The sequence below is a fragment of the Camelus bactrianus genome, chromosome 7 (assembly GCF_048773025.1).
Source record: "Camelus bactrianus isolate YW-2024 breed Bactrian camel chromosome 7, ASM4877302v1, whole genome shotgun sequence".
Classification (NCBI taxonomy): Eukaryota; Metazoa; Chordata; class Mammalia; order Artiodactyla; family Camelidae; genus Camelus; species Camelus bactrianus.
Window position 1 is genome coordinate 50,072,495 of NC_133545.1, and position 25,967 is coordinate 50,098,461.

General features: G+C 36.2%; 1 protein-coding gene across 5 annotated transcripts in view; it reads right to left on the reverse strand.

Annotated features, from left to right (window-relative positions):
- The window catches only part of HDAC9 (histone deacetylase 9), an 819,260-nt gene that overhangs the window by 755,871 nt on the left and 37,422 nt on the right, over window positions 1–25,967 (reverse strand). For all 5 annotated transcript variants that reach the window (XM_074367374.1, XM_074367375.1, XM_074367383.1 and 2 more), the window contains exon 2: window positions 3,896–4,012. In XM_074367374.1, the coding sequence (XP_074223475.1) occupies window positions 3,896–3,920 (25 nt within the window). In that variant the 5' untranslated portion in view covers window positions 3,921–4,012. The remainder of the gene's footprint in view (window positions 1–3,895; window positions 4,013–25,967) is intronic.

The following is a 25,967-nucleotide window of genomic DNA, read 5'->3' on the forward strand; positions in this document are numbered from 1 at the left end:
ATAAAAGGAGATGTAAGAAAAACACTTTTTCTAAGTCAAACGATTAGGTTATTTCTCACCTGTAGAATATATATAGTACCATAAGACACAGGCTAGTAGCAGAAGAATGTTTTTTTGTTCGTGGCAGAACGTTTTCCTTTATATATGCAAAGTGCATTTCAGGTCTCTGATCATAGTTTGTACTTGCAATAAATAGAAAAGACTCCCACCCACCTGACCCATTTGCTATGACTTTCTTCAAATCAAATTTCATTCATAAAACCTTACCAAAACACAAATGATTAAAACCTGTGTATAATGCTGTTCTCAACAGACCAGAAGTGTTTATAGGAAAGAAAGTACACAAGGAAATTTTAATGACTCTAAAGTCAAAGGAGCTTCACTCAGTGGCTGTCTCATTTATCACTCACTCTTCTAACTGAACAATTTTCATGGCTGGCAAGAACGTCCTCATTGGAATAGCAGCCGCAAAGGATGTTTTCATATTATAAAATCAGCCCTTAGGGGTAGGGTATGCTGATTTCAAGTGTCAAATATTATCAGTGTGAGCCAGTGTCAGGTAGGTATATGTGGAATTAATCAAAGCATTGGGTACTATTTTACTTTGTTTTTTTGAAAGAGAGTCCAATGTAGTTGATGATTTTATGTATTACATTTACATATGTTTTAAAATAATGCTACAATTTGTTATCATCATAAGCCTAAGAAGTTGAACTATACATACTACTCCCTCCTTTCCCATATGAAATTTGAGGCATGGGTTCATGTCCACTTTCTACATAACCAACAACCTATGCCATGTGGAAATAAGATTTCTATGTAACCTCAAGTCCCTTTTAGCCAGATCTGTTTCTTCTCCCTCAAGTTAGGGGTATGCACTTACCTGTTTTCTTTTTCTCTATTCCCTCACAAAGTTCAGTAAATTTTACTTCTGACCATCTATTCTTTACATATATAAACTATTTCTATAGCCTTGTTGCACAATATACTTTAACTCTTAAGCAATTACCTCAACAATAACAAAAAAAAATCACACATAAGATGAAAAAACTAAGAGTGGAATCACCCTTACACTGACTTCCCAAAAAGACATTACTTTTAGAATTAAGTTAGATGTAACACGGACCTACCTGAGAAATGATTGAAAGTGCCCATAGTTCACATTAAGTATCACCATAAAATTCTGGCCATTAGGCCTACTTTTCTTTAAACATGTAAAATTTTAAAATATTTTTATTACATTGTATTGATTCTTTTTCAAATAAGGTCAAAATATTTCTGTATTCATTTGTTGCAAGGTAGTTACCTTTAAATAGACTTTGATGGGCTAAACTGGGAGGCTAACTGCTTAGTGTTCTAATGGGATTAGGTGTTTACATTAAAAATAAATGGGTCCAATGAAATTTTGTCATTTGCAACAACATGGATGAACTTGAGGGGTATTGTGCTAGGTGAAGTAAGTCAGAAAGAAAAATACTGTATGATAACACGTACGTGTGGAATCTAAAAAATACAACAAACTAGTGAACGTAACAAAAAAGATACAGACCCACAGATATAGAGAACAAACTAGCAGTTACCCGTGGGGAGGGGGGTAGGAGAGGGGCAATATAGATTAAGGGATTAAACTATTCTGTATAAAATTAGCTACAAGTATATATTGTATAACACGGAATATAGCCAATATTTTATAATAGCTATAAATGGAGTATAACTTTTAAAAATTGTGAATCACTATACTGTATACCTATAATTTATGTATTATCATACATCAACTATATTTCAATAAAAAAGAAAGAAAAAAAAATTAAGTGGGTCCAAGTCCATACATGTTACAAAGATGCTGAAGAAAGACCATATAGACGCTGAAATTGTTACACTTTCACTATTTAAAAGTTAGTAAGTTTTATAGATTGAGTTTAATTCTAATTTGGATCCAAAATTTTCCTTTATATTCATCCTTCACTAGTCTTGATGGCATCTGCATTTTGTGTCCATTCAAAATCACATACCCAGGTAGAAATGCCATTTCAAATGTTTCATCTGGATACAATTGTTTTAACTGCCCAAAATTCTATTTTCCCATGGTTCAATCTGCCTGTCACTCTTGTGTGAAGTAAAAGTGGGAGGGAAACAAATGTGGGGAGGATATGGAGGAGAGGTGGGTAGAGAATAAAGGGACATGGACAATTTTATAAAAATATATAAGAAGTCTAGTCTCTGGTCTTGAGAATTAAAGACAGCGCCCTATATAAATTATAGACAATAACTTGTAGAAATGGAGGAAGTTTTCTGCCACATCCATACTTAGCCAATTTGTTCCAATTGTTTTTAGTATGTTTTTTTAATGATTCTAACACGTTCTATCACTAGACCAAAAATGTTTGACCATGGTAGTTCTAAATTAAGTGCCTCTTTTAAATTATGCAATTTTGAAATATTTAATTTATATATAAATCAATATAATATATATTTAAAATGTAATACACACATATATAATATGCAAACATCATTTTAAGTCAAACTCAATAGAAAGGATAGAAACACTACAGTATAACTGTGATAGGTAATGCAGCTCACACATAATACTGCCTGTGAGGGTTGGGGACAGGAAGGGGAGCAGGGAGGAACAGGTATAGCAGAGCTTCCCACAGTGTAGTCCTCAGGCAGCAGCAGTAGCATCTGGGGGAACAGGTAAAAACTGCAATTCCTGGGACTCACCTAAGACAAACTAAATCAAAAACTATGGGGATGGGGCTTGTTTTTAACAAGCCCCCCCTGTGATGCTAAGGTTTGAGAACAACTGGGTTACAGGGACTCAGAGACAAGAGGCCTCGGTAACTCTTCATCTGCTTTTTCAGATGACAATCCTGAACATAAATCATGACTGTGACTGAGGACTGTGGGATATCTTTACTCCATCATTTAGAATCAACTATTACACTTATATCCTCCAATAATTTCCAGTTCCAAATTCAACATACAAGCTGGCAGACTGTTGGAGACGTGGAGGAAGGTTAATGAGACACTGGAATTCCAGAGCAGCTGATCTGGGTGTGGCAGTACACAGAGTGAAAAGCTTGGGAAAAGATTTCCCTTTATAAATTCTGAATAAAATATTACATTAGCTTCAACCTCAGGAGTTGGATAACTCAAGAATATCAATATGCTGAAAGATGTTTTTAAAGAGTGTATAGAAGTAAATATTTCCTATAATTATCCAAACAGATAATTCTTTTTAAATTTGTCTATGTTTAACATGTGATATCTGAACCTACTCTGTCATTCTCAAGACTTGTATTTGTTCCAAAAGTGACACCCTGTTCCTGGAGGAATGGGTGTTGGCTGTGCTGATCACAACACTACATGAGCCACACATCACACTGGACTCAGAGGAAGCAGGTGCTGAGATTATAATTAAATATGTATATAGGAAACAGAACTGGGAGCAAAGAAGGGTGGGGAGGAGAAATATCCTTCCTGTGTGTCAAAGAGATGGAGGAGGAGTGAATCCACAGGCTGACTTCCAAAGCCCACAACACAATTTTAAAAACATACAGACACATATTAGGTCAGAAAGACTATGGGTGTGAATTAGACGTCTACATCATATTTAATAAATATTTATAACTTCATAAAATGCAATCCAAATGTTACACTGGCAGCAGAAGAACTAAAGCCCAGTACTCAGATAACAATGCAAATAATATTAATCGCCTGGAAAGCAAGTTGGTTACGTAATAGAAGATGAGCTATGGTCAAAATGCATTAGACCAACTAATCTTCATCAGAAAAAAAAAATTATTTCACAACTTAAATTTCTTGGTTTGAAGCAACAGAAAGCAAAATCTTTTATATTAGGTCTGTTAATGGTTAAAGAAACAACCAAACTGACCTGGCTGTACTGGCGAGCTCATCATGGGAATCCAGAGGACTGATGGGCTGAGATGCGGGTTCACAGCTTTCCTTCAGCTGGCAATGTCGGTCCACGAGGGGTTGGGAGAGGGGAAACCTAGAATGTAAGAAAAATGGATGTGTATTATATAGGTTATGTCAAGACACACAGGAAAAGAAACACAGAAATCCAGTTTTGAGTCTCAGCTCAGGCACAGCTCAACAGGCTGTCACACAACCTCCCAGGAGTCTTAAAAGTCTTCATTTATAAAAGAGCAAATTTACCAGCCGTGCCTAATATTGCGAACATCAAAATAAAATAAGAGGCGTGTAAGGAATCTGTGCAAAGCACTTCACATAATAATTCTTTCCAACTTAGTATTCTATACTAATTTGTTTACTGTTATCATTATTACAAAAATTTTTAACTTTTTTTTGGAATTTTTGGATGTAAGTATCCCATTACATAGTAATTTTTAACTATCATTTTTAACTCTCACTATCATTAACAAAGATTTCCTTCTAGAGATAAGGACTCCTTGGCAAAAGAAAAAAAAAATTCATGGACTGAAAAATAGGAACAAATACACTATAAACTATAAGGGTGACAGAAAATTCCCATTACAATTTTCATTTCTACTTGATGTCTTCTGCAATTTTGTTCCAGTCAAAAGTAATAACAACCATAGTCTTTCTAGGAGAGGCACTTACAGGATGGACTTCTTGAAAGGAATTTAAGGGACTTTCTGCTTTTAATTTGAATGTACTCTCACTTCTAGACACTTCAGCAAGGGAAGAGGAATTGGAAGGACATTCTCCTCACAGCTTACTGGAATGTCAAAGTTTTAAAAAAGAAGAGGAAGAAGCTTTTAAATTTGCACTTAATGAGTTTCTTACTAAAATAGTATATCCAAATTGCACTATTTTTATAGACAGAATGCTGTAACTCTGAGAATTGTACATCTCTTTATCTTGAGAATCCAACATATTTATTGTGACTCGTTTTCCCATCAGTATTTTGAAAGTGTTATTACTATTTTTGCCCAAATGTATAAAGCAGGATATAGAAACATATTTCCTTTGAAGAACTATATAACATCCCTAAGAATACCTATAATACTTCAAATCATCTCAAAATAGAAGTATGCTAGTTACTTAAAACAGTTAAATAAGAGTCACCAGTTCTAGCAGGCTACTTCTCACTACATCTTTCATGCTGGATATATATTAAGATTTAGGAACAATAAAATGCATATTTTTATAAGTCTCCTTCAAAAATTATACTGATATGCTTGTTTTATCAGTATTATTTAAAGAATCATAATTTCCAGGTTGATGAGAAAGCACTATTTCTACCGAAAAAAGATGAAAAATGAAGAGCAGAAAATTCCTTTGATTTCTGTATCAGCAAACATACATTATGACCTTAACTTCTAAATAATAAGATGTCAGTGTCATATTTTAAAGTAATAACATCATGTGCATGGTTCTCTATAGTTACAAAGTCCTTTTGGATATACCATATTTTATATCATTTTCACATCAACCATGCTAATAGATACCTGTAACTCTCCCCCACAGGTGAGAAAATTGAGATGTATATGCTTCATAATTAAAGGGTAATGAAGCAAAATAAAAGCTAAAATTGAGTGAGATTTGAATTTATAGACTATCTAAAAATAATGAATGTGTGCTCTGAGTTTTGGGCATTTTAATTTTTTTTTACATTGCAGCCTGAAACATTTATAAATGTTCTTGATAAATTCTTGATTCTCAATGTCATGGTTTTGATTTTAAATTAAAAATAAGAAAAAGGAAAGGACAGGAAACCTTAAGAGAATGTAAGTGAAGCAGCACTGAAAGGTATATTCCATCAGGGGCATAGTTACCCTGCTGTTTAATAAAAAACTTCTTTTTAATCTATTTTGTTGCTTTATACAATTGATACTTGTATATTTACAAATAGAACTTAATGTAATCAATAATTTCCAACAGTTTTACAGTGGTAATACATATCAAAGCCAAAGTTTTGCTACTTGTCCCAAAATCTAAAATTGAAAAGATGTTTCTATTTCTACATACTTCTGCCATTTATTTCCATAAACACATAATATAACTGTCCACGACATGGTGACTCATGGTTAGTTACATAATGTTTGGATTTTGCCTTTATAGCTCTAGACTTGAGTTGCAAAGTGAATCTCAGATGGAAATATGAATTTGGCTTCCAAAATATCATCATTAAATACCTTTTTAAAATGTAAACAACTCTCCTTGCCAGTCAACCTTTTTAATAACTGCCTAATCATGACACATTCTCCTAACATTATGAAAGCCTTGTTATCTGAACACTGTTATAAAGAAAATTAATATGCATTTCTATGTTGACACATACTACTTTCCATTTATTACATCCGCATTTCCAATGAGCCACATTAAACCAAAGTTACCACAACTATAGCTGCATAACTGAAATACAGTCATTTAAAGAGCTCTCCTAAAAAGTTTCAGTGGTATCAATCCTCTACATGTACATGCATATCATGTGTGTGTGTGTGTGTGTGTGTGTGTGTGTGTGTGTGTAAATCAGGCTACATAAGCTTCCTTCTACTCACAGACAACAAAATCAATGGATTAGCAGCCATATTCACACCTTTCAGGGACAAAATTGATATGAAATTTGATACAAATTAAGACCATTTTCAGCTGCTTGGAAAAGAGGGGTCAGTGGGGGAATATTTGTCAATGAGAAAGGGCAATTTATCCGTAAATCTCCCCACACTTCTTTATCTAAATGGGCTGCAAAGAAACAGACTATTTTCTTAGAATAGGGAAGTTTTCCCCTTGTTTATTAGTTATTCTTATGATAAGTCTGAACTAGAAATAATAGGAAACTGGCCTTGATGTAGATACCTAAATGAAAAAAGAAAAAAAAAGTTATGCTGATTGTGAGTATGGATTTTTAAAGTAGACACAGAAATATATCTGCCTTCAATAGTGTCAATTAGTTTGTACATTAATTTGTCCATTTGAGGAGGTAAATATAAGCACAGGGAGAGCAAAACTACCGCTATAAATATATTACTTATTGCTCTTGAAGAATGGTTATTTGGGCTCAGCTACATTCCTTGAGCTACCTGGATCCACAATAAGGGGCTAAGAGTCTTTGCTTCAAAAAGGTCATCTCTGACTACAAGTTGGTCAGCTGCCTATAAGTATATTATTGTTGCTCTGTGCTGGAATATAGCACACAGCAATAGCCCAAGGAGGTGATGTCTCGCAATGTCTTACCTTGCCTGTGGAGCCAGGGGAATAGAGGGCACTAACACATTACATTGCCTCAGCCCACACTGCTCTCATAAACATCATTGTGGAGGTGCTTCCATAGGTCCTTGAACCATTCCACCTACATGGCCTTTTCCGTAACAGTAATATGGCAAGTCAGCAGAGCTTTACAGATAGCAAAGAATCTGCACGAGGATTATCTCCTCTTATCTTCACAACAGCCCTCTAGAGTATACTGAGTAAGCCATTATTATTCCCATTTCACAGATGAGGGATTTGAGGCTTAGACAGTTTTAGGATTTGTTCACAGACACGTAAGTGGAAAATGGGAGGTCTGGCCTTCAGCCTCTCACCCAGTGCTTTCTTTGTTGCATCACAAGGAATTACAGGCCATTCTAGCAGAGTGGCTGGAATACCAAGACTGTCTACTAGTCTTCACAATTTCAGTACTGACTCATTGAGTTACAGGTCCTTACTAAAGAATTTACCTAGCCATTGAATAGACTGAACTCAGTCACAATAGATGGTAAATAAATTTAAAAGTTGCTATAAATGTCTAGGAGAATTCCCACAGCATAAGCTTTCAAATATGACTTGGACTTCACCTTCCTACCACAATCTTTCTTCTGGTTTTTTTTTAAACTATAGCCTGAGCTTCTTAGTAGTTTTCTTTTTTTTTCTTTTGGGCAATTGGTATTATTTGGGCAGTGCCACTAAGAAAGCAGAATGCTTTTGTAGTCTATGTAGCTACCAAAAATTATGTGTCTCTAATACACCTTTCTCAGACTTAGGGCAAGTTGTAATGCATAGTTCAGTCTGTTAAAGCCATTCACACTCATGGGCAGGTCCTTTTCTTCTGATATGGAGCTATTAGCTCCAAATTCTCTACATAGTAGGCTTCATGGGCTGACTCAATTCATAACATCCACTGTACAGTGCATTGAGTATCAGGAGGTTCATCATACCTACAGTCTCTCTCTTATGCCTCAGAACCTGAAATTCTGCCGTAATTTCATCTTTAGAGAGAAACACTAGAAAGTCACTCTTATCTTACTCAATTCAACAAACTCGTTACTGAGTACCAGATACTTGTGATGGAAACCTCAGATTCCCATTTCCATGCTTTTGTGCCTCCTTCCCCAAAGGATACTATCACCTCTTTTCTACCTCCCAGCTCAAATTCTTTAAGGTCATGTTCAAACAAGAATTTTTAACCAATCACTCCAAGTAAAAGGTCAACTTCCCCACGTATGTTCCCACTGTGTCTTGTACATGTCTATAACAACAGTTCTTTTGTTAGATAATAATAGCAACTCTAATGTTAGTGAAGTACTTTTGTCCATCGTGAGACTATGTTCCTCGGTTCAGGGATTGCACTATCTCATCTCATCAATCCCCATAACTACCACAATGCGTGGTACATATAGGGACACAATAAATTCTTAAAGGGGAAGGGCTAAAACAATGAGTCTGTACTTGCCTGACTTTGGGGCAGAGCCATTTATCTAATTTATTAATATAAACTTCTAAAGGACTAGAATACAGTCCTTTGACTTACATCAAAGAAAGAAAGAAAATACTCTAGAGTTTGGACCACCATCTAGAAAGAATAGACCCAGACAAGGTGTGCGCCTTCATGATTCAGGGGAAGACACCAGACACTCAAAACCAAATTTGCCCATGAATTGTTTTCCAGATAACATCATTACCAAGACTTTTCAGCTGAAGTGATTTCTCAGATCATTGGAAGGGTTCAGCTTCTCACTTTATTAGCTTCAGATTTTTTTTCTGCTCAGCAATATCTCTTTATTAGGCAAGCTCTACAAACTCGCAATTGCATCAGAATAATCAAACCACTATTCATCAAGACACAGGAGAATGGGATACAGAGATTTAAGGATACTTGTTCCCCTTCAATCTCAGTAGCAGAAGCAGGACTGTGAAAATGATGCTCATGACAATACTTAAGTTGTCTTAAACAATCGGACCCTGGGAACCCTGGGGACTCTGGGGACTAAAAAATTAGTTGACATGCACTATCAGAGTGCAACTAAGAAAAGAACATGTTACTGGAGGGCCACACATCTCACATACACTTTCTGTGTTGACATTTTAAAAGCAAATAATAAGTTCCATTCTAAGACTTTTAGGAGAATCATTTAATAAACACAGGCTACAACGTAGAGTGTAACACAGAGCAGAGAATGCAGCTTGGAAGGTTAGTTATGCATATATTTTGCATATTTAAGATAGGATTCAGTAGCCTATACTATAAATATAATTCAATGGTAACATCTAAAAATATATATATAACACAATTAGAAATGGTCTGCTGGATATTCATTTTATAAGAAGAAATTCTGCCAACTTCAGGACCTACACTAATAAAAACAGACTTTTTCTTAGTAAACCTTGACTTTAAAAACACTGGGCTTAGTCCCAGGGTATCCAGTACCCAAGTCATATCCCAAAAAGCTTCTATAAAGACCATTTCATCATAAAGCCTTCCTGCACTGATTTTTATGAAATCATCTTTGAAGGTCTCTACTTGCAACTTCCCTCCTTGGACAATAGGGAACAGGGAGTCATAGTCATCATTATCATCAGTTTGAGTTTAAAACGAGAATCACAATACCTAGGAACTGCAGGACATACAAGGCTCCCCTTCAGTCATGGCAAAGGGGATATTGAAAAAAAAAGCTTTGTCTACCTGTAAATACACATGAGACAGAAGTCCAAAATAGAACTGAGAAAAGGAAGTAATAGTCGAAGTGAAGGAACTTGCAACACACAACCTCTGATACCTGTGCAGCAGGAGGGCTTTGTAATCCATACACTATAACCTTCCCTGCAGAAAACTTGCCTGATCAAGCATGCTTAAAAGAATCTGGCTCCCAGTCTACTGCCTTGCCAGTGTGGAAGCACGGGTTACGATCAGCTAGCCAGATACAAAAGACCTTTATCCATCATGACAATTTAGATTGACATAGTTCTTTCTTTCAAACTTCAATGCTGAATACATTAAAATTTTTTTCTGTGATTTTTTTTTTTAACGCTGCAACTTACCTCCTGAAGATCTAAAACTCCCCTCATGCGGCAAAGTGCCCATATTAAACATCTCACTAGCTGTGTGATCTGGAAGTCAATTAACCTCTCTGCGCCTCAGTTGCTTAAAGATGAATTTTTAACTTACCAGGTCATTGTGAGGCTTGAAGAAAATAAATATAATCGGTAAGGAGTAGGTGCTCAAAAATGTTGACTAGTATTATCATTATTAGTATAAAAATTGTATTTTACTTCAGGCCAAGTTCCATCTCAGGAGAAAACAGTGACACACAGTGCCTCTCACCCTGGAACAGGGTTCTGCAGCACAGCTATTAATCTTTCACACTCTGCTAGGGTTACAACAGGGATCTAATTACTAAAGCTTTTTTCCTTTCTTTGCTTTTTTTCTTTTAGAAGGCAAATGTGCACTCTAAGGAAAAATACTGTCCTATCATTTGCTTATGAATATACCATATTTACCATAATCTTTCACTGCTATACACACACACACACACACACACACACACACACACACACACACCATTTGGGTATTGATGGAAAGAAAAACATTACAACATAAAAAATAGCAAATTAAGAACAACTATCATTTTGTAGAAATTTGAAGAGAAACATCAAGTATATCCCCCAGGTACCATATAAATCCTTCTTTAAAGAACTTTTCTATTGTTTTAACAGATCACCATGTTAATTTCAATAGACTTATGGCCTGTCTCTATTCTGGGCAGAATTTCACTGATCATGTTACTCACTGCTCTGTTGCTAGTGTTCAGTCCGACTTGGAGCCAGCCAAGACACATCGTCAGTCATGCACAAATAAGCACCTCAGGTGAAGAAATGACAACAGCAGAACACCCACAAGATAAAGAAGGAAAACAAGATGAGCCTTGAACCACCAGGGCCACGGCCAAGAAATGTGAGGTACATGGAACCCCTCCCCAACCAACACCTGTGTTGTCACTGATTCCTTTTATTCTGCATTGCCCTGCCTTTGATCCTCTTTTCCACTAGGCTTCTCCAAGATCTCTTCTAATTGAATAGGTCATTTACTTCTTTGACCCCTTTCCAAAGAACCCACTTTCACTAATGACTTGAACCAACTTCCCATCTCCCATCTGTATCTCCTTCTCATCCCCTCCCAAAGACCTCTATTTTATACCTAAGATTTATCTCAACATCCATCCCTCTCTGGTTCTTTCCTCACTTATGTTTTTCCTTTTTCTACAGAGGCTTCCTTTAAACACACACCAATATCTTAGGACACACCTAAGTTTCCAGAATACACTGATATGGAAAAAAATGAATCATCATTATCAGATATCTTGTTCTTTAAACTTCACCCTACCAATTGGTATTGACTTCTCTAACTTGCACAAACTTTATATTCAAGTTAAGATCCACCCAGGTTCATGCTATAAAACTTTGTGGGCTATATTTAGTACAGCAGCAACAGATTTAACAGTGCTTGAATTTAACATGTACTTATTGAGTGCTTACTATGAATGTTCAGTACAGAGCTAAGAGCGTAACTCAGATAATTCCTGCCTCACAGATTCCACACCAGGAATTTCTCAGAGTGTGGTCTGAGGACTCCCCTAAAAATACAGATTAAGACACTTGGGACTTATTTAGGACCTCTTGTATCAGAATCTTTGTGACAAGGGTCCAGAAACAGTATTTTTAATAAGTTTCCACAATGATTCTTAAGTGAGCTAAAGTGTGAGAACCACTGGAGAAACCACATATACACATGAACAATTAAGAAACTACAAAACATGTAACAGTTTATAACAGAATAACAGTTAAAAAAAAAAGTGCACTGGCTGTGAAGTCTGACAGATTGTAATACAAATTTCACTTCTCTGATTTTCTTGCAGTATTTTTACAGGCAAATTACTCTACCACTCTGACCTTCCTTATCAGTAAGATGCTGGCTCTAATAACTACTTGTAGGATCACTACAGACAAATGACAATATATTTTAAATGCTTAGTATAGTGCTCAATAAATGTGAGATATCATTATGACAGTCAGGGGACTCCATGTTGCAAACTGCCCCTGGAATTGTGAAACACTGCAGCCTTAACAGGTGTGATTTCTTTAAAGGAATCGGACAGCACAAGCACTGCAGGAATTTGGAAATGGAGTTTTCATTATAATTAGAGGCAGACAGGAAAGTTACCCTGGAAGAGCTGCATGCAGCTTTAGGATTTTGAATTTTATTCAAACATGCATGATGGGCAAAAATGTTCTTTTCTCAAGATTCCTCAAGCCCTAACTCAATGAATTGTAAATAGTTTCAAGAAACAGTTTTAAAATTACCTTGCTGTGTCTTTCAAGAATTTCATGTTTGAAATAAATCTATTTTTGTATTTCCGTATCAATAAAATATTTTAGTGTTAAAATTATCCTCCAAATTATCTCAAGTTCTGTGCTAGTAACAGGATGGTGGTAGTTGGTTTTATGTAGCATATTCCATTCCCAACAAGAGGGTAGAATTTTATACAGACTGTCTCTCAAGTAGCCTATGTTCTTTATATATAAAATTATAGTGCTGACCTCCTGCCAAGAGGGAGCACTCTTTGGGTTACTATACTATTATTACTGATGGGTTGCAGCTTTTCTATCATCTCTTGGAAGAACGTTATGAAAGATGTCCACTGAGGGTCAGGAGAGTCAGGAAGATGAAGAATCACCTGCTCCAGTAACTGGCTCATGATGGAATCAAGCCTCTTGAGCCCATGAGTAAAAAACTAATCAATCAGGCTGACTCACTACAGAGCCAAACCTATTGAACCTCATTATTACTGGGAAGAATAAAGAGCAACCACCAGTCCATTTCAAAAAATGGAGAGAAGTTTCAAATTATAAAACCTGCAAAAATAAGGTAACAATAATTACTGAGTATACAAATAAAGTCGCAGAACTCAAAACAAATACAGTGCTCAATCCACAGGACACTTATTCCGTCTGAGTAAGAAAGCCTCCTTTGAAACTGAGTATCTGAATAAAAACAAAGGGGCTAAAATAAATCATTTTATTGCAGGCAACTTCTATTAATGTCACATAGGGGAGGAGATTTAGCCTTTGCTTTCATATTCCAGTTCTGCAGGAAAATATGTGCATATGTACATATATATATATATATATATATATATGCACATATTAAAACAGACTGAGACAAATCAACACACATAAATAGTTAAATGCAACATCTGTAGCAGTCCTTAAGATTGTATTAAAGTCTTTGCCATTTATCAGGCTAGTAAATCATATCAGCTACTAGATATTTAAATTGCCAGTTGCTGGGCAACCACAGTTTTGTCAACTGTCACTCACTCTTAAGTTCCTCTGCAACACTCCTTTAAGGAAAAAAGTGAAAAATTCTTGAGATGTTTATTCGGGGCATAAGAAATGTACTAGTTTCATCTCTGAGTTTAAAGAGTCTAAGAATTGAGTGATATTGAGAAAATAAACATGTTTCTTAGTGAGTACCACAACTGCCCCTTCTCCAATTTACTAATATAAGTGAGGTGGCTGAGTATCTAGCCAGAAAAGTTGAGGGACTTTCCTAAAGTAAGTTTTCCTTTTGGAACCTGGTCCACAGTAGAGGCATGTTCATGATAGAAGCCTTCTAAAAAAAAATACTCTGGGGGAAAGAGTTGATTCTCAACAAAACTGATGTCTGGTTATTTTTATATTCACATGGTCATCACTGAAGGATGAATAAGCATTACAGCCACAGTAATCAACTATTCCTTGCTTCTGATGCTGACTTTTTTTCCCTGGATAGTTAGAAATGAAGTAATCTGCTACCGTCTCATGAAAATTTCTACCTTGTAAATGTTGTTTTATTTTCTTGGATGTAAATCAGCATCCATTGTTTACTCAGTCCAAGAGTTAAGTTATCTACCAGTAGTATAAAACTCTTCAAGGTAAGGCAGCTTCCTCAGTCATGAAGATAATATAATGCAGTATCTATGCAGTTCACTCTGTCAGTGCAAGTAGTTCTAGAATTGCTGCTCCCTGCCTCTCTGAGCCTCAGGTTTGGACCAGATCACCTCTAAAGTTCTTCCTACCAATAACATTTTATAAACTCATCAATCTTTTAATTATATAGTTCTGAGTTGCCGCCTATAAAACAAAGCCAAGCCAATAATGCAGACTTGCTTGTGTTGCTTCATCTCACAAATATAGATAGAAGCATACACAACTACAAAGAAAATTATTAAAACATATAATTGGCTCTGTTGCAGAAACATTTCAAAAATAAAGAGGGATATCTTTATGACTTCAAGTAGGAAGGATACTCTGTAAAACAAGACAATTTGTCTACTTCAAAATCAAAAACTTTGTGCAATAAAACAAACTCTTAAAAAGTGTAAAAATAAATCACACTGAGGGAAAAATATTGCAATGCAAATAACTAACAAAGAATTAGTAATGAGCATATTTAAAGAATACCCATAAAGCAGCAAGAAAACAAACCAAAAGAAATAAAAAAGAAATGGACAATAAACTGAAAGTAAAATTTTAGCAGCCAGTAATTACATGAAGAGATGCTTAGTGAAATATCAGTCACCTCCAACAGACTGGACATCATTTTAAAATCTTAAATCCTAGTGTTGGCAAGGATATGAAACAACTAAAATTCTGATACACTTTCAGAGCAGTGTAAATGCACGCATCACCTAGAACTATCCAGTCAAGCAGAAGATTTGTAATACCCTATGACCTTTGGTAGGCAGAATAATGGCCTCCCAAAGATATTCATGAACTAATCCCCAGAACCTGTGAATATGTTACCTTACATGGCAAAGGGGAATTAAGGTTGCAGATGGAATTACGTTTGTTAATAAAATGACTTTAAAATAGGGAGACTATCCTAGCTTATTCAGGTGGGCCCAATGTATTCACAAGGGCTCTTAAAAGTGGGGGACAGGCAGAAGAAGAGAGTCTGATGGAGATGTGACATGGAATAATAGAGAGATACAGCACTGCTGGCTTCGAAGACAGGGGAATGAGTCCACAATCTAAAGCATTTGAGCACTCTCTGGAAGATGTAAAAAGCAAGAGATGAATTCTCCCCTAGAGGTTCCATAAGAAACAGTTCTGCCAAAACCTGGAATTTAGCCCACTGAGACCCATGTCAGACTTCTAACCTCCATAACTGTAAGATAATAAATTTGTATTGTTTTAAGCCAGCAGGTTGTTATAAGCCAGCAGGTTTGGGGTAATCTGTTTCAACAGCAATAGGAAACTAATAAATGACCTAGCAATTCTACTTCTGGGAAATTCTCTCACGTGCCTTTTTGGGCAAAATCACAAGAATGTTCATAGCAAGATTACTTAGAACAGGAACTTTGGAAACAATCTAAATGTTCATCAAAAGGAGAATGGATATACAAGTACTGTGATGATTCATATTATAGAATACTATACAGTAATTAATATAAAGGACCTACAGCTACATATATCAACATGGATATATCTTAAAATTTACAGTAAATTAATGAAATAATAAGCTAAAGCATGGTTTGTATAAAATACCATTTGTATAAGGTTCAAAAATGTACAAAATGATATGATGATATTTGTGGCTAAATATACTGTAGCTGAATAAATAAATGGATGGGAATGATAAACACCATACTCAGGATAGTATCTACCTCTGTGGAGTGAGTGAATTGTACAGACTGCTTCAAGTATGTCTTGAACGCCTTATTTTGTAAAACAAAAACAAAAAGTCCTAACGTAAATAAGACAAAGCATAAAGATCTGACAATTACATAGTGAGTAGGTGGCTGTTAAATGTGTTATTCATATTTTCTGTATAACTGAAATTTTTTATAATAAAAAATAAACATATGTTCCAAGGATGTATTTTCCATGTGTCCACTGGCAAACTGATTCTTCCCAAACTCACAGAAAATGATCTCACCCAAGGAAGTATCCCTATTAACTCGCCAATTAAAAGACAAAAATACCAGAAAGCAAATATCAATATTTGACCCAATTTTTGTAACCTTCCAATGTACACTGAAGCAAGCAGATTTTTATTTTTCCTTTTATTTTAAGCAATTTCATCTTAACGTCTGAAAGCCAAGAAGTAATTCATACTGGGAGGATTTCTTCAGTGTGTCTCCAAATAGGCACACCCAGGTGTGAAGAAGTCTATTTGTAAGTGGGTATTTATGAAATGGACAATAATAAGTATGCTGTCACCTTTCAGATAAAAAAAGTGAAATGGTTCATTTAGAAATACAGTGTTGAAATAAGTTGTTAAATAAACAAAATAACATTCTACCTATCATTGTCAAAACCATCCATCAATAAGGATAAACAAGCTAAAGACACAAACATTGAGGAAAAAATTAAATCTACTTCTGTGGTTTAATTTTCTCCTTTATTATCTATACTTCCAGCAAACCTATTTCAATTCCTATTTTTCTCCTTTTTAAGTGGCAATGTCTGTCTAATGCCTCAAAGGCATTATGAGAAGATTAGGAAATGACTATTATTCTCCTTCAGAAAATGTAAAAAGTGAGGCAGGTTTCCACCTTGCTTGCTTTTTCTCCTGAACTAACTCTTTCTCTACGAAGCATTCATAACTTAAAATACTGACACTAAATTGTTTTTGCTAGAAGAAAAAAATGAGCACAATAATAATCTAAGAATGATGTATAACTTAAATAACAAATATGTGACAGGTAAAAATAGAAGTAGTGTATTGCAGTATATTGTTATTCAAATAAAGCTTCCTTAATTTTTATTAAGCCAAGGTCCCTTTCTTTAAAGCCTGAGAAAACTAAGTTAATTATATTTAGTTCTGAGTGGCACACAATTTAATGCCTGTGCCTGCCAAAATGCCAACCACAACATAAAAGGCAATAGCAGCTCTAAAGAAAAACAGTTGTTTTCCTGACCTAGCCAAGCCTAAGTCCAAGTAAATTTATGCTTTAATCAATAATTCTGAATATCAAAAATGAACACTTACCATATTATTATGCCTAAAATAAAAGATAAACATACTATTCCAGTTAATTCACATGATCTTTTTTCCTTACTGTTCCTTTTTCTCCAACCATTTAGCATGAAGACCCTTTGGTTGGTGAATCACATTCTTACATATTTTTCTACATACCCTCTCTCCAGAGAAATGTCATCTCTACTTCCATCCACTTCTGAGTGGTCATCCTTCTCTGGCTAGGATCATTTTCTCTTTGAGCACCTAATTCTCTGAAACTGTCTTAGCTGCTTTTCTCTCCTTTAGAAGAAATTGCCCACTGGCCTCTGACAGATCACCTCTACCTGAACACAACCCCTGTCGAGGACTCACCAAATACATTCTATTGATGATAAGTGATAAATGATGAGAAGCATTTAAAAGGTGTTCTCTACATTAAGTTGACATATACCTCTCTGTAAGTTCTATTTATTGTTTTACTTCATTCAGTCTTCTGTGGTTGTCCAGAATCTCTTGTTATGTTATGTAGTCATTCAATTATTTGAATGTTATTAGTTTCCTTCAAATCTTAAATGCCCTCTGTTTACTCAAAAAAGCCTTTAACCTTAATACCTTTAGACTCATAAATATGCACAGCTCTCACTCCCAGTCGGTGTCAACCTAAGATACGACTGGCATATGCCTGCATAATAAATTGGCATATATGAAAAGCACAGCCTTTCCCACTCATACCACACCCAAGCCCATCGCATTATCTTGGTTTATTACTTAAAATTATTTTTCTCCCTGTGAAATTATCTTACTTATTTGTTGCTTTCTGTTGAGTGTATGTTCTCCTATTGCCTCCATGATTACAAACTCCATGAAAGTAAAGATGAGGTCTAATTCACAGGAACCACAGAACAGTGCCTGGCATATGATAAACAGTCCACATATACTGTTGACTGTTCAAATAAAATCCACCTAAAATATTGCTTCTCAACTATTTTCACCTGACATATATATTTAGGATCACTTTATGTCCTAAGTCTTACGATGCCTAAGTGCTAGTTGTAAATAGTGGGAACACAAAAGGAGTGAAACATTGCAAATAGGGAGAGTTCCCAGAGTTGGTGAGGACAAGCTAAGTTCTGGAGGAGGTACAGGAAGATGTTGTTCAAAATACTAATTTATAATAAATACACAGTACTGGAATGTCTTTCTGCTTCATTTATTTAGACTTCGGGAGATTTGAGACGTCAAAGAAGTGGGAGAAAGGCATTATAGGTACAAGGAACAGAACGTGTGAACATTGTGGAAGGAAAGTATAGTCTAGGAACTGCCAGTAGACTGGCATGACAGCTGAGGAGAAGACGGGGAGGGGAAGGGCAAAAGTGAGGCTGGAGAGTTATCAGGGTAGATCATGAAAAGGGGGGCAGTGGGAGCCTGTGAAAGGATTTCAGCAAGAGTAGGACCCAATCAGGTTAACGTTTAGAAAAAAAGAATATGCTAGTCTGAGAATGGTGCATACTGCAGAGGAGGGTATGACCAGGGGCAGGAAGACCGGGTAAGAAGCTGCTGCAGGATTCCAAGTAACTGATGAAAGGAGCCTGGGTTCATGGGAGTGCGTCTGGACCAGGAAATGGAGCACAGGAATACTCCAAGAGGTAGGACCAAGAAGGCTAAAAATGATGAAGTGGTAAGTGAAAGGGAAGTCAAAGATGACCCTCAAGCTTTCTGATCTGGTGAACCAAAAGGAGGTCTCCATCACAGAAATCAGAAATAAAGAATGAGAAGTAACTCAGATGCTTTTACTTTCCCTGAACTGAGGAAAGGAAATACATCAATACGTCAGTAGTTCCCTCTGAAAACTAGTATTTAAGGTGATTTTATCTCCTTCAGCCTTTTTCTTAATTTCCAAATATTCTAAAATAAAACATGTATTATTCATAATCAGATAAGGTCTTTATTTCCAGATTTTTTTCCAATAAAACTGTATTATTTTATTTACTTTCCACTGAAGAGTCCGAAAATCACTGAACTCAAAACTAGGTGTGACACCTAGATAAATTTAGGGGATTGGAGAGGGTTTGTTTGTTTGTTGCATAAATATAGCCAGCAATAGAAGACTCCGACAATCCCAGGTGATCCATGTCAATTGGGCTTTTTTATTCTTCTAACAAGGTTAACAGCCTCATGCCACAGAATTTTTGTGTAATGCCTACTTTCAAAATATGTCACGCACAATCATACTCTGCACCAAATTAACAGGTAAAATAAAAGGGGCATTCACTTCCTATAAAGTAAGTCACTTTCGATTTTTACTTAATTATAGCAGCAACTGAGCTTACTTACATACTTAACATCTTGACATGGTAATTCAAAAGGATTCTGCTTCCCCTATCAATAAACAGAACTTCTTATATAACATGCCATCTTCATGAACAGACTGACCACAAGCATCATATACACAGTTTTCTCAAAAGTATCTCAATGTAGTCAGTTGTGTGGTAAGGGTTAACAAGTAGTATAACTCCATCTCCTGATTTCTTCAAGGAATATTTTTTTTCTCCAGGTTTTAGAAAAAATTATTACTATTTGCTCCCAAAATGCAAATATGTTACCGCAGAGATTTATTCATTAAACAGTAAGTCTAGGTGCATAGAGTACATCAGTTTACAAAAGATGAGGGGAATAAAACGTCCTGCCTTCCTGTAGCTTACATCTAGATGAGAAAGCAGCAGTGGGCAGAGTTTTGGAAGTATCTCCACTAGGTTACTATAAATCTAAAGTGGTTCAAAATCTGTGGGATCCAAAGAGTGGAACTGGAGGATCCTGGTAGGACTGAATGTACCTAACAACTCAATCCAGTGCTTCTGTGCATGCTACTGATAATAACGGAAGATTTTAAGGGAAAAAGCCCTCACAGCTTGGTGTAATGTTTGCTGCTATGGGACTACTCCACAAACTTGGGAACAGGAAGAGCTGGAATTACGAAATGTGTACACATTATACATAAAACTGTATATTGTTCTCCTGCCAAACCCTCTGGAAGAGGGGCTGACTGATTTCCACTTCAAGGGAAGTAGAGGTCTGCAGCCCTGTGGGGTTGAGAAGAGGGGTCCTAGGAGACGGCAAGCTGGGAGGCTATTACAGTGACCTGAGATGAGCTGGTCCCAGAAAGGACAAACCTACATGGCTAGTTGTCCCTTCTGCTCAAGGCAGAGAAACAGCTAGGGAATTAACAGAACTCTGACTAATTCCCTTGCATGATGAAGACAAGAAAACAAAATTCTATGTGATGATGTTGACTCATCCCAGTAACAACAGAATACATGTTTCTGTGGCAAGTTGGGGCAGTGCATAAGACTCCAGGGCACTTCAAACATATATTTTTTTCGGGATGGAGAAGAACGTCAGGGATTAAGAATGAGAACTGCCAGGGTGGGTAGGAAGGATAAGTAGGAGAAGTGAGGGGTCCCCCCAGGGGATTATTCTGCTCTGATTATTTTGGAAGCAACTTATATTTTAAGAGTAGAGTTTCACTGGGTCAAAATTAAGTTACTTCTTTAGACCAAATGGAGACAATTCTAATCATTCCATATCCCCTAAAATATGCTTACAGGGGGTGGGGAAATTAGAACCCTTTAGAGGTATGGATTCTTCATTGTCCTGAGACAATAAAGGACTAAGATCAATTCATTAAATTAAGAACCCAAGGACTTTTCAAGGGAAATAAGGAATCAACGAACTGATAGGGTGTTGTAGGCCCTATCCAGTATTTGCCCCCTGTATTCCAAACTTTGCTTACACTAAGATATTAAAAGTTTATATGGCAAATATTTTTTTTAAATAATATATTAGAACAGGACCAAGACCATGGTTATTTTAACTTGGTAATAATGAAATGACACAAGTAACTAAGAAGAAAGGATGTTTGAAAATGCAAAGAGGTAAAAGAGGAGCTGCAGTTCCACACTATGCCCACCCCACCAGCCTCACCACTACTCTGAGAGCCCTATAATAGACAGTCCATCAGAAAATACAAATGAGCTCAATGCCCCAGCGGTTTAACATTTTATATGATGTACGAGGCTTTCTCAGTATCTATACCACAAGTAACTTGGCGTGTTGAAAATTTGCTCTATTTATTCAGAGCTGTTAGTCCTGCCCTGGACTTATTATTCCTTTCTGAATACCAAAGTTTTAAAGCATATACTATGCAAAATTTCCTGCCCAACCAAACCAGCAGCTCAGGAAGCAGAGCCCTGCCTGTGGGATCTGAAGGGTTTTTAGACTCTGCGCACCTGGGATCAAAGGCAGGATTTTCAGATAATTTTAAAGCCTTTGCTAGGGCATTCAGGAAATGTTCTAGGTTTTTAAATTTATCACCAGACGTAGGGGGGAAAAAATCTTTCTTCAAGTAGATAATTTTTCTGCAGTCCTCAAAGTGCTTTTTAACAAACCATAATCACCTCACTCAGAAGTACTGCAACTAGCAAGGGAACAATACAGTTTACTTTTGAAAGGACGCTGCAAAATACTCATTACCAAACAATAGAAGCTATGCTTCAGCAGGGCCCTTGGTTCAATTTTAAAATGCTTGAAGTCTAGTGTGGCTTGCTTGCTAATCAGGGCACACAACTTCTTACCAGCTGAAGAAGCTTGTTTTCATAGTGGCTGATTTATTCTAAAGAAAAATGCTGCTCATTGATAATTTTAGTTTTTTGAAGGAAGAGGAAGTCAAATTCTATTGTAGCCACTTAACTTAAAAAAAAAAACTCACAATTTGATTTCCCATTCAAAATATAAGTGACCTCCAAATTAAATGTTGTATCAACAGAACTGCTTTGTTTTAAATTTGGTATTACCAGAGAAATTTAAAGAAAGAAGAACAGGATATATATATCTGATGCATAGGCATATAGATTAAAATCTTTGATATTGGAAAGGAAAATACTAATTTTAATTTTTTGAAGTATTACATGTGAAGCAGTAACATGAAAGAAGTCTAAGTTATTATAATTAGATGTGTGTAGTTATTTGCACAACTAAATGGTAAAAAAGATCTTGAATAATCAATTGTCTAACCATAATTACTAACAATTTTTCCTACACAATACAAATTATTGATGCAGTTTCCTAAATTTGTTTACTTGAATTAAAACGACAATAAGAGATGGTGTGAAATAAAGATATAGTCAGAATGGCGCATAATTATTCTAAGTTCTGGGAAGATGATATATTTTATTATTTTTCTTATGTTGGTGTGCTTAAAAAGAAAATAACCTGTTTGCTGGCATTCCGATCTTTAAAAATACAACAAAATTCATAACATTTGATCTCTTCTTTAGACCAGTTTTCTCTTTGAAGAGACAGAGGCCATTTCCCTGATGCCCAGAATCCCTAAGCAGGGGATTATCTTGCCACTACTGGTTTCTCATCAGAGGCTCCTTTCCATAGCCCTGGCTTTGAGGGGGAAAAGCATGCATACTGCCCTTGATTTCTTCATGGACTGAGCTTAGTTGAGGGCTTGGACGTCTCTGTGGTGTGGCATTCGTTTCCTAGGGTTGCCATCACAAATTATCACAAACTTGGTGCCTTAAAACAACAGAATTTATTCTCCCACAGAAGTTCTAGAGGCCAGAAGTTCAACATCTAGTTTCACTGGATGAAATCAGGGTGTCTGCAGGGCCACAGTCCCACCAGAGGCTCTAGGAGAGACTCTGTTCCTGGCCATTTCCAGCCTCTGGTAGCTGCTGGGACTCCTTGGCCTGTGGCAGCATCACTCCAGTCTTTGCCCCTATCGTCACATTGCCTTCTCTTCTGCATGGATCAAATGTCCCTCTGCCTCCCTCTTATAAGGACATATGTGATTGCATGTAGGGCCCACCTGGGTAATACAGAATAATCAAAACAATCTCAAACTTCTTAATGTAATCATTTCTGACAAGGTCCTTTTGGGCCATATAAGGTGACATGCACAAATTCCCAGGATTAGGAAGTTATTTAACAGGATGCCATTATTCAGCCTACTACAAGTCTCTTGTACAATCTGGTATATTACAAAACAGTTTGTAAAACCTGTCAATTTACTTCTCTGTAACTCTCCAAAAACAAAAGAATAGCAAAACACTGTATGTGTAGATTATAAATAAAGCGTTGTATGTTGCATAATTTCTTGGTGCCAGGGAATGAAATAAAATGTCATTAAAAGTCCAGATTATAATGGTATGATGATGATATCTGATAAAATTAAATATTTAATATTCTTAGGCATACTTTTTACTCTCTAAAATATATTTTTTAAAAAATTTGAACACATCTGATTACCAAGTTCAGATTACTATAACTGCTAGTAAACAAAGATATGATCATAACATTTCTTTGTTGGGACTCTACCAGGTCTCCTGCTGGAAATCATTATTCTAAAGTTCTAGAATGAAGAGAACCAAGCACTCTGAATTAAGAGAGATCCAGATTTACATCCCAGCCTTGCCCCTGACAAGGTGAGTGACTTCACGCAAGCACTTACACTCAGTTTCCTAATCTGTGATATGAGAGATGTCCCTGGGCATCTCCCTGCCAATCAAGATTCATAATGAAATAGACTTAAGCCCCTAATTCTTTAGCTGAGGCAAGTCCAAAGTAATCTGATCCTTTTTGCTATCAGTTCCTGGAAAGGCTGCAGCCTGTCACCCTCTCTGTTCCTTAGGCTTTCTCCAACACTGTGTTTTACTTGGGCTGAGACTCCAAGTTTGTATGCACGTGTGCAAAAACACACACAAACAGTAATAATAATAAATAAAAAACAACTCTATCAAAAGCTTCCCATCATCTTGTTCTTTGGCTCCTTCTTTTTTCTCCCCCTCTCATCTCTATTTCATACTCCTTCAATCTCAGATAAACACACAAACTCCAAACCCTTCTCACGCTTCTCTGCCATGCAATCTCACTCTGAAGTCCTAGCATCAGTGACAAGAAGAGAGCCCTTGAGAGAAGGAAAGGAAGGCATCAGGTAGGTGAGAGGTCACTGTCTCCTCAGAACCCTTATCAAGATTGCAGATTAACACATTTCTCTTTCTAGGAGGAATTTTTATTTTTGTCAAACTGATAAGACATTTTCTCCACCTTCTTACATATTAAGTGGGGCTAATACTACCCACTTGGAAAGGTAGGGGTGAGAATTAAAAGAGAAAACAGATGTAAAGTAATTTGGACACTGAAAGGCACGGATTATGAACTCAATAAATCTTGTTGCTATTATTATTAATATTATCATTATTATTATTATTACTACTACTACTACTCTACTATTCTGCTATGGGGATTTAAATAGACCTGCTTAGATATAAACCATGTGAGAAAATCTATAGTCAATATTCTTAAACCGACTACAAAAATCATTGTAGTCACAATCATACTTTGATTCAATGTTATACTCCACAGGATTGTCATGCATAAAAACAAATGCCAATGAATTCCATTCTGGAAACAATTTTGCATAGCTGTATTTTTAGTTTCTCAGAACTGGCCTGATTTTCTTTTCCCTGGGTGAACAGAATTCCCTCTGAAATCCCTAATGTAGCAAATAAAGAGTGATTTTGTCCTGGTTTTAGTCAAATATTATTTGTGTTGAGGGTGGGGATGGGCATGGAGAAGAGACAGAGAACTAGAAACATAAATCTGATTCAGAATCACTCTCAGTGTTTAAGAATGAAAAATAAGGTTGCTCACTAATGTCGACAACTTACAACTGAGCCTCTGCCTCTTCTTTTTTCTTTTATGCAGTCCCTGTAACAAATTTCTGCCTTTAAACAGTCATATCCAATTTCCACTGCCTCAGATAGGGGCGTGCATGAGCTATATCCAATCCATGAATTTTGATAATGACAGCTAATGATGAAAATTAACCACTAGCTTCATTGGTCTTGATCCATCAGAGTTATAAAGGAATTTATATGGTCACCCAAAGGCTCATTTCTTTCCCTAGCAGTCCTTTAATAACACTTCTTAATTAATATATACTATGACATTAGAGAAAAATAATATGCTATCCAGCAGAATTAGGAACAAAGCAGGTCAATTTTGCATTGCTCAGCCACAAGGGAATTTAGTCTCTGAAATACCAAACCTCTTGGTAAGGAGACTTGAACTTTAAAACAGTCCCTCAGCATGAACACAGAAAACACTATGGTGCCAAGGAGCCGCGGTTACAGGAAACTTCCACAAGGTTATTCACACAATGGTTGTAATGGACCAATTCCAGGAGGGTGAACATTATAATCAAAGCTAGATTTTACTCTGTTGGCCCTGCCTGAAACGAAGAACCCAGCCATTTTTCTTAATTGTGTATACACATAGATATATAGATGTACAGAAATATGTAGACATAGAATTTTTAAAAGAATAACTTCAAGCTAGCAATAAGAAAATAAAATGCAATGCCACAGAAATGTTGTGTGCTTCCCATAGCAACTTCCAATAGCCAAATGGTTTTCCCTGAATAAGCGAGATGAAAGCATTTAAAGAAACATGCCGTTTTCCCTTTTCTCTACAATAATCATTTTTTCCACTTGATGCCCCTGGTTATCTGACTCAAGTGCCATTTTAAGAACAAAACAATCAACAAAAACTGAGCCCATTAACTCATTAAAAAGGTGTTCACGCATACAGAATATACTAAGTGAAAGTGTTCATATATGCTGAATAATGTGTATATCCTATAACTGCAAAATTAAGCCCAGAGATAATAACCAGAAAAAACAGACATCACATG